Source organism: Aptenodytes forsteri, unplaced genomic scaffold (genome assembly GCF_000699145.1).
Source record: "Aptenodytes forsteri isolate BGI_AS27 unplaced genomic scaffold, ASM69914v1 Scaffold459, whole genome shotgun sequence".
Taxonomy (NCBI): domain Eukaryota; kingdom Metazoa; phylum Chordata; class Aves; order Sphenisciformes; family Spheniscidae; genus Aptenodytes; species Aptenodytes forsteri.
This window is the reverse complement of record NW_008794121.1, coordinates 702273-712416: the sequence shown is the minus strand read 5'-3', so window position 1 is coordinate 712416 and position 10144 is coordinate 702273. Positions and strand designations below refer to the sequence as shown.

General features: G+C 46.9%; 1 protein-coding gene across 1 annotated transcript in view; it reads right to left on the bottom strand.

The window, feature by feature from the left end:
- Positions 1 to 449: 449 nt before the first annotated feature.
- The window catches only part of SPCS2 (signal peptidase complex subunit 2), a 13019-nt gene continuing 3324 nt past the window's right edge, over positions 450 to 10144 (bottom strand). Inside the window, exons 2-5 of the mRNA XM_009276915.2 lie at positions 3595 to 3678; positions 3092 to 3252; positions 1437 to 1571; positions 450 to 704 (exon numbers count right to left, since the gene is read on the bottom strand). Of these exons, the coding sequence (XP_009275190.2) occupies positions 518 to 704; positions 1437 to 1571; positions 3092 to 3252; positions 3595 to 3678 (567 nt within the window). The 3' untranslated portion in view covers positions 450 to 517. The remainder of the gene's footprint in view (positions 705 to 1436; positions 1572 to 3091; positions 3253 to 3594; positions 3679 to 10144) is intronic.

The following is a 10144-nucleotide window of genomic DNA, read 5'->3' as shown; positions in this document are numbered from 1 at the left end:
CAACAAACAGAAACAGCATAATTGGTTCCCCCCCCCCCCCCAAAAGGCTTTTATACAAAACAATCCCCTACCCCAATTAGATAAATACAAAAATAAAGAAAACGTGTTTGCGAGCGGACAGTTGTTTTACAGAAGGATTTTGTCCTGAATTCCTAACGCAAAAGGGAAAGGCGACGTTAGTGAAATGGCACGGAGCTCTTTGACAAAGCACCGCCAGGTAAACGGCGAAGGAGGAGGGGGGGGGGGGGGGGGGGGGCGTCGGTGACAAGTCTCCCCTCCTGAGGGTCCCCACGGGCAAATCCTCCTCCAAGGTCCGCCCCGGAGGTGGCAGAACCAGAAAGGCAGGCACACAGACCAACGTAGCTTCAAAAACCTTGGATCCAAGATCAAAAATCCCGCTTATCAAAAATGGAATAGGATTTCAGGACAAAAACAGAGGCAACGATTCACTTTCTTTGCTATTTTACTTTATTGGTGTTAATTTAGCACGTTCCCAGGAGGCAGGCGGCGTCAGAAATCACTTTGTTTTCCTCTCCAGGGCCAGACTATCGTGCAGCTTGGACACCTCCGGCTCGTAGGCCTCCATGACTAACGTCCCGTTGTTATCGAAGAATTTTGCGATGGATTTGGTGAACTCGGCTTCCCTCTGCTGTTTGGTTTTCCCGCTGATGAAAGTCAGCTTCAGGGTGTACTTGTCATCAAACCTGCAGGGAGGGCAGAGAGGTTTCAGAGCGGAATTTAAGTCTGGCTCAGCTGAGACGCCAACGAAAAGCCGAGGAGAAATCCTCGGCTTTGTTAAGGGGAAAGCCCCCAGGAGCGGAGGTCCGGTCCCCCCCCAACATTACCCCACATGGGCACTAACGGCTGCAATACGCAGGCGTCAGTTATGACACAATTAAAGATTATTTTATACTCTTTGTGACGAAACCGCCCTCCCAATGAAAGAGAAGCGAAACGTGAACATTGGCGGCAGATAACCGCTCGGCACCGCTCCCATTTCTAGATCGATTCTGACCGAGCGAAACAGGTCTGTAGGTATAAAACCAAAGGAAAATATTTAGGGTGATGCTACGGAGAGATACGGACACGGTGCACGCGAGCCCGGCGAGCCCGGCCACAGATCGCTGCTACTTCCGAGCAGTAATATCCTGCGGTGAATGTTAAATCACGAGTCGCCTGGGAAGCCGCAAAGATCACGGCACGGTAGCCGATCCTTTGCAGAAAGCTCACGTCCCTGGTGCGCAGGCACCGGTATCGCAGAGACGCCAATATTTTCCCCCATTTTGTTTACGAGTTACCCGAAACGCAGCTTTTCTGCCCCGCCGTGGAGCGCGCGGTAGGTACGGGCGCACGCAGCGCAGGCAAACCGAAGCCGTGCCGGTACCGCGCCGCCGTGCTCCCGCTCGCTAAGCCCGGGCTGCCGGAGCGAAGGATACCGTTTGAGACTGGAGGAGAGCTGCCAAACGTCGTCGGGGTCCATCCCCGCAGGGTCTTTTCTGTGAGCTACGAGGAAAATGCTCTTTTCTTTGTATGAGGTATAGACAGTCAGGATTCCCATCATCACAAAATATGTGCAAAAAAAAGTTAAGGAAACTAAAAAGTTGCAATTAGAGGTAGAAATTAGGCAGAGAAATTGCTCGGATCCCCTCGGACACCGTTGTTTAACCACCTCTCGCGACATTATCATTCCAAACAGGATGCTTGGCTGATGCCTCGTTAGCATGAGAAATTAAATAATTATTGGGACACTTCCTTAAATCTTTGCCGTTGACACGAGAGCATTAATCAATGCCTGGAAGCGGCGGGGAAAGCGACGACTCCCTAACACGCTTTCCCGAAAGGGATTTCTCCAGCCACATAAAACGCTTCGTTCGTTCGTGAAACCGTGAAGCAAAGTGGAAATCACGACGACGAAATACTGTTTTCAATTATTTTGCTAAATTTGTGGAGCGACATCTGTTGGGAGACGGTGGGAAAACGTGAGCCCAAGCGAGCCACAGAATTAATCGCTGCGCATTCCTCCCAAGCACAGATCAAGCAACTAATGTGTCTCGTTTTTGGAATTAAGTAATTTGAAGTGCTGCAAGACGAATTATCTCAACGCTTGCGCTGAAAGCCAACCAGAAGAACCGTAGCCTGGAACAACGAAATGACTTGCCCAAGATCAGGCAGCCGTGAGCAGCACAGAGACTCCCAGGCCGGCAATAAGCTTCCAGGCTACCAGTTCACGCTGCCTCGCTGGTACCATCAAAGCCGCCCTTGAAAGCGGGCCCGTCGGCAGCTCTTGGAAAGCGCCGCTCATCTGTCACGTACATTTAGGCTGCGAAACCTCCGCAGGCGTCTATCTTGCTAGAGGAGCTGCAGGGAAATCGGTGCCACGCTGACCCAAACAGAAACCCCCCCCCCCAACCCCCAGCGTGCTGCAATACTGGAAATCTTACAGTTGACTTCTAAACAGAGTTGACATCTAAACATTCGAACCCTGGTTTGTAGCGCTACCCTCCTAAATGCAGCGTCTGCTCCCCATTGGCGGAGGTGCTGGCAGGAATTACCTCTGTTTTACTCTTCGCTCTTGGTACCTGATCCGTCAGATTAGGAAAGAGCAGATGTCTCTGTGACCAGGCTACAGGTAGAATTAAAAAAACGTAACCAAAACACAAAACCAACCCCCGAAGCTTTCAAGGGCCGATCTTCAGTCTGAGATTAACGCACCTAAGTGGGGGAGACTCCACAGCGGTCGGTGTCTGAGATCTGGGAAATCACCTCAACGCAGTCGGGAGCCTGGAGAGCGGATCAGCTGCCCAGGCGGCTGCTGACTCCTCCGACGTGAGCCGAATTGCTGCTCCAGGCTTCCCCGCCGCTGCAGGGGAAGGCTGGACCCACAGATCACCCAAATTTAGGTGTGTCACAGCCAGCCAGGCAGGAATTTTGCCATCACATGAAAACTATTTGATTATCAGCTGATCTCCACACCAGGGGCAGTAAAATTCCCACGGGCCCGAAAACGGGAATACAGAGAAGGGTTTTCTTGTGCTTCACGGGGAAAATAAAACCCTTTTGGTATAAATGAGACAACATCTGTAAAGGATATGATACAACACAAAAGGCAAGAACGGGTTTGGATTCAGGAAAAGGGTGCAGGTAATCCCAAATCAAAGCTACAATCGCGAAGAGGCAAGAGATTGTGCAGATGATGAGGCGGCCGTCGATCAAACGGAAATTTTCCACGTACTTGTATTTCTCCAGGAGAACCTGCGGGAGAAACACGCAGCCGAGTTTATTTTGTGCTTTTCACAAATTTGACAAACTGCTTCTGGAAAGGATTTAGGTAAAACAATCTCAATTATATGGGTAAACTGAGCAGAAACTTTATGCGGAATTCATGTCTGCACCGGACATCGTAGTAATTGCTGATACTCTAAGCACAAACACTGCTTTAGCCATGGGAATCACAAGAGACGCTACGGAACCAGCACACATACGGGCGCTTCACGATCAAACCAAAACGGTTTACAGAGTTTTTAAACTAAACGTAGAAACTTAAGAAAACAGAGTGTTTCCCAAGAGGGAGAAATCAGCAGTCGCAGAACGTACTTTTTTGGCAGAATCGTCCAAAGAATTTTTCACAGCTGAACCGTCCCATTTGTCAATTTTTACCGGCTTGTCGTCGATCTTCCACTGCAACGGAAACCAAACGGAGTTAAGAGAATTTGGCACGGGTTAGCCTTTCGTTTTAATACGCCTGTTCCTGTCGCGAGCACAAAGATAGGAGGCAACCCAGAAAATACCTACCTGTTTGGGAAAACCCGACCAGAGGCGGAGGGAATCCGGGGCCTGTCACACAGCTGTATCGCACCAAAAGTCACCTCAGCACCAACGTACCCACTACCCTTGCAGATTTGAGCTTGGACATCTTGTCGTGGGTACCGAAGGTATTTGAAGTGACTTTTTACATCAGTTGTATTCTAATTTTGATTCTGCGTTCGCTGCTCCCGCTGCCATCCACAGAAAGTGTCACTTATGGCTTAATTCTTGCCTTTGAAGGTATTCACGCTTTTCAGCCAAGCTGGTACAAACAGACTCTTTGGGGGTTGATGAGAGGAGGAAAATTTCAAGGCACCCTTAACAATCCGGGTACAAGGGGAGAATATAAAGGCACGAACAAGAAATGAAGTTTCAGTCAGACCATCCCCCAGAACAAAACCAAAAGCCTCCGTCACTCTTCAATTCAGGTTTTCCTCATAATCTGTTCCGTCATCAGTAATGAATCTCAGATACAACGGCTCAGCTTTTCAAAGGGGTCAGTTTTCCTCTGAACTATATTATTTTTTGGTAACGTTATTCCTTTTAGCCACAGTCAGACACGTGAGCTTGAGCCCTGTGTATTTCAAGTTGTCAATTATTTCAAACAGTTGAGCGACTTGAGCTCAAATTTTAGCTGCCATTAGAAGCAATCCCCAACTTCACTCCTGTTATTTCCTGCTCTCGAAGCTCACAAGTTGGATCTATTAACTACCTGTCAGAAGAGCTCATTTCCCTTCTCTGGCAGGAACGAAACCATTTTAAAGTAAGATGTAAAACCTGATCTACTTCCCCTACACTCGCACAGGGAAAAGCCTGATTATCCTTCAGGCTCTGCAGGTATGAATTATTAGGTGCACTATTGAATTATTTGAATTATTCGCACAGGGAAAAGCCTGATTATCCTTCAGGCTCTGCAGGTATGAATTATTAGGTGCACTATTGAATTATTATTGAATTATTATGAATTATTAGGCGTCACTGTGCGTACACATGCAGTAGCTGGTTTATGAGGGACAAAAGAAACATCCAGAAGCATTTAAAAGTCCCGGACAACCGGGAAAGAGCTCTCACGTCGGTGTAAGTTACAAAATACTTTAGGTGGCTACTTTTTCGTAGCCACCAGTTTTTCCTAAGGTTAATTAGCACACACGACGACTGAAAGCCAAACCCTTCCCCATGAAAGAATACAGAACAATTCTTTCAAAGATTTATTTTTCCTTATAAAAGCATCTACAACAGTTTTATTTCTTGCCCTTTGGAATTCCCAAAGATTAAAGTATCAAGAGCTAGACTAGGGAGAGGAAAAAAATACCTTTTTTCCTAATTAGTGAATTGGAAGTCAGAAGTCTGTAGTAACAGAAGTCAGTAGTAACACCAACACCCAATCCCTCTGTCCTCATCTCACAGATACATCAAAAAAGCTTTGAGGAAACCCATTCAGACTTGACCTCACCGCTCCCAGGTGCGGCCTCCATTTCTCGCGAGGGAGAGGAAGGAAAGCCAGCGAGCCTGCCGAGATGGAAATGTACTCTGCTTAGCAGAACCCGAAACCAGAGTACTTTCCTGAAATAGCACCAGCTACTTCTGCTACAGACCGATTCTTGTAGGATGCAGAAAAGTCCTGTTATTTTAAAGACAAAAATACTGACTAGTAAGACGTGTGCAAGACGCAGCACAGCTGGATTCGCTACTGGGTACGCCAATAACTGAACCCTGAACTCAAATGTGACTGTGGGGAAATATCCTGTCCTTTATTGTACTCGTACAGCTCGAGTGAAGGCAAGCCTTACCCGCGAGGGAAGGCGTCATTCAGCCTGCAGAGTTTAGTTTTGTTACTGACAGAAATCCCTGAAAAGGCTCAGTCTTTATAGCCGGCCAACCCTTCCCCCTGCTGCTTTTTACAAATAATAAAGAACAAAATGAATGAGAAGTTTTTAACGGCACAAGGAACCTCAGCAGGCCACTTGAAGCCTTCCTTCAGACCAGATCTGCCTTTAAGTACAGTTGTGATTTATTTTTTTTTTCCAAAGGCCACTAAAGGAATCATTTTGAAGAAGTAAAAAATACATCTGTGCAAATATTTTGCCTAACAGTTTTCCACATTTCTAGGGCTAAAACAAGACAATCCTTAGTATAAAATATGGCAGCGTTCTCCAGCTTGTTCCTAAGTGAGAGCAAGAATCCAGAGATACTTGAGAAGGTATCGCTCAAGTGATATTTTTGTGATATGTTTTACGATTAAATATTTGATATTGGAATCTTTGCTTTTGGCAACAGCATGGTTTACCTGGTATTAAAGCACAATGCATCTATCCCATCACCAACGCTCAAGTTTTTAATCAATCTTATTATGTCTGGTTTGGCTTCCTAAAGGCCGTGAGGATGGAATCAAGGCTTACGCTAAAATTTCTCCTCTCCTCCCAAATACAACCAACAGCTTTCTAGATATACTTGAAGACAGAATAGCTGGAAAACACCAATGAGAAAAGCTCAGGAATCAAGAAATAAATGAAAATAAAGCCCAAGGCCTTTTTTAAAAACCTCAGGATTTTAAAGCTATTTTATAGGCACTCTGGAAACCAGCCCTGGAGGCACAGGACCGCTAACACTTCACTTGCAGAAAGGACTTGCATGGAGGGGAATATCTGTATGTAAAATGGGTCGAGGCACTGCCATAATAACGTATATCCAGGAAGCCCGTCACAGAGTAAGAGCTGGATTCTTGCTTCTTGCTCTCTGTCCCGAACCACCTGACACTGGAATTGCCAGATGACATCAGTGATATTTCACTGATACCGATCTCTTAACAGAGAACCAGCACTTTCAGGGGTAGATGTGAAGCCCACATGACATATTTTTTCAAATAAAGCTGTTACTGGAGGGAAGAAAAAAAAAAAATCTAATCTTAGACTGTCTAAAGCAACGAGCTGAACCAGCAGTTCTTCAGTTCTTGTTCAGGCTTCCCTGCGACTGAGGCTGTTCTGCTTCAAGACAGTAACAGCTTGATAATGCCAGTACAGTTCATGCCAGAAGGGACCTCGTAACAGGGACACATCTGCGGTTTGGGACTTCAGCCAGGGAGAAGCTTTAGCCCTCCCTTTACCTTGGTCTTGATGTTCCCACGAGGTTACTCCTCCTAACACGGTACAGCACCGCAGGGCTGCTGCTGCTTCTCTTAATTCTTCCAGGCTGATCTGCAGGACCAAAGAGCTAGGGAGAGGCTGGGACGCTGCGCTGCGCTGGCACCTGCAGTGCCAGTGCTGTGGAAGAGGAGCAGAAGGAGGTGCTCAAAGGAAACGATCAACATCCACGCTACCTCTGTGTCCAGATGTGCACAGAAACGTATGCACATCTGTACACTGAGGTCTATATACCAGTGCAACCCTGGGCAAAACCTTCGACTGATGGCTATCCCCACGTTCAGCTTGGAAGAGAGCTGGAGATTCGGCCCCTACCACCAAGCGCTCACCCTCAAACAGGGGGGAAAGCCTCCACCCCTTCTCGGCTCTGCAAAACAGCCCTGCCTTGCCTGCGCAGGTTGGGGAGGGAAGGTGAAGCTGCACGGGTGTCCTGTGGAGCCTGGCAGATGCAAACATGCCTGCTCCTCCAGCTAGTGGATGGTATTTTTCAACCAGTTACTTATTTTGAGCACTTCGAGTACGAGCTCCAAAGGCTTCAAAAGAGAAGCTCAGATTTGGTTCCAGTCTGACGGAGGAAAAGAAAAACCCAACCACTTCAAAACAGTTTTTTAGTTTGCGTGTGATTTGATTCCTTCATTTTAAAAACCAAGTGAAAGGTTATCATACTTGTCCTGAACACATCCTAACTATGAATGGGAAGCAAATACGGTGTTCTACAGCCAGGCACAGCTAGGAAGTGGATTTGGTACCTGAAAGCGTACCCGTGTAAGAACAAGGCTTCAGAGCAAAGGCTGAAATATAGCCAGTGGTTACCTTACTTAAAAACAAAGAATAAAATCAGAAACGCAATTTCAGAAAGCCGCAAAACCGATCTGACACTAGAAGCACGCAAGGGCCCCAGCTGTTCACACCGGAGTAAAGACGCTGCCTGCAGCTGGATTGCAGCAGGGGAGCATTCTGCTGTTAGCTCCAAAAAATGGGACAGCAAAGCAAGTGCTTGCTTTCACAGCAGACACCGCAGGATCTGAGCGCTCGCAGGGCTCGTTTGCCAAGCTATCACCTTCATTTAAATCCCCTCACAAAGCTCCCTCATAAGCAGGAGGCACGGAAAAATCCTACGCGAGAAATTTCAAGATGTTCGCATCTCAGAAGAAAGACACGGCACAAACTTAACTTCCCCCCCCCCCTTGCCTTATTCCCTCTGCTGCTACTGTCAGCCTCATTTACATCATGTCCAATTTTAGCCTGCAACATCTTCTGGGTAGCTAGCTTGTCTCTTCAAATATTGCTCTGAAGTTTATGGCGTACTTTGGGTATTACAAACATAAATAATCAAGTCATACAGTATTTATTGCTACTGCAAGAGGAGCACCAGTTGTAGACTACATAAACTCTTCAAGGGGAGTAATGTTTCTGCATCTAATTTGTGTTTTCTTTTACAGGGATGAAGAGAAAGTAACCTCCCCTTCCTAAATCAGAAACTCTTCAAACCGGGACACGCAACGCTGCAGCCGAGGGAGGTTGGAAGAGCCTCAGCAGATGATGCACATCGACTCCCTCAAGGCACCCAGCTAACACTGCAGCTGATTGCCTCTTCCTGCAGGTAGGGCTGCAGCCCACAGAGCAGCGAGTCCCAGACCGCAGGTCTCCACCCCCCCAACACAAATTCTGAAATAACGGCGACGCTGCACACCACGAGCCTGGCAGAAGCAGGATTTGCAAGTGGCAGACTCCAGGGACAGCTCACTGCACATCAGTTCCCTCCTCTTCCTCTTGAAGGAAGAGTTGTAGCAAACTCCGGCGAGTCAGCATGGCCGTTCTCAGCTCTGACTAGCTCAGCCTCTGCCTTGGAGGAAGGAATTCTGGACCTCACTCTCCCCAAAATACCCGTGCTGCCCGACTGTACTCAGAGTCAATGTCCCCTGGTCCCAGAGAGTTCCTTCTGGGGCACAGGAGCTGAAGGCAGTTGTGGCAGCTGGTATTCAGGAAGTGGTTTTAGTCCTGGAGCTTGCAAAACCTTAGAAGGTTTTGCTCTAGTAGGGGCAGTGTGGTTAATAACTTAGTTTTGTGCTAAGTGGGTGAAATCTCTAGGTCTTCAAAAGGACTGTAGCCGCTGCTGCACGCCATTTTGAAGTCAGTGAGTGTGCACTCTTAGGTGGTCCTGGTTAAGTAGGGAGAGGTCAGGAGGAGCTACCTGATTTTCACAAACACTGAAAGAACTTGAGAAAGACAAAAAAATGGGATAGTTAACACCCCAATCTCCCTAAACTCACCCTGATTTAGCTTACTAGCTAAGTATGAAAAGATACGCTAAACATGCAACCTGTCCTAAGACTTTAAAGCCTCGGTGATAACCCATTATTTTTCTCTTTGAGAAATATTTTAGGAAATTATGGAGCTAAGACCACAGTTCTCCAGATGATACCTCAGCAATATATAGACCGGTTCGCAGGAATGACCAGATTTCATTTAAGTCATCCAGGGGGAGGAAATGAAGGCACACAGATCAGCATGGGGGAGAGAGGGAAAAGAAGATAGAACATCAAGTGTGTGTATGCTGAAACTATTCAACGGTTTCTCGCTAAAGGATTCAGCTCCCGCACCAACAGCGTTATTTCCCTTACCAACAACTCCTCTTCCTTCCGAAATAACTACACCTCAGCATCCACAGAACGTGTCAGGAGGAGCAGGAACGCCTCGAGAGCATACTTTCCACAGTTCCTGGAGTTTAACCACAAAGCGCTGTCATTTCAAAACCGAAAGCCGAGCACGTTTGCAGAAGATATCCAGGAATATTTCATTGGCACACCTTTCCCTAAAAGCATTCGCTCAACAACTTAATCCACCGTTCTGAAGAAAAAACACCAAATTCTCAGGGATAGTAAGGATATCATCATCTCAGACAGATGCAAGAAAACTATACTCTTTAGAAATTATGAATATACATATTATCAATGAAAATAAAAGTGTTTTCAATTGCAGTCATCCATATTGTCCTGGTTTTGGCTGGGATAGTTAATTTTCTTCCTAGTAGCTGGTACAGTGCTGTGGTTTGGATTTAGGGTGAGAACAATGTTGATAACACACCAATGTTTTAGTTGTTGCTGAGCAGTGCTTACACTAGTCAAGGACTTTTCAGCTTCCCACGCTCTACCGACTGAGAAGGCTGGAGGTGCACAAGAAGCTGGGAGGGGGCACAG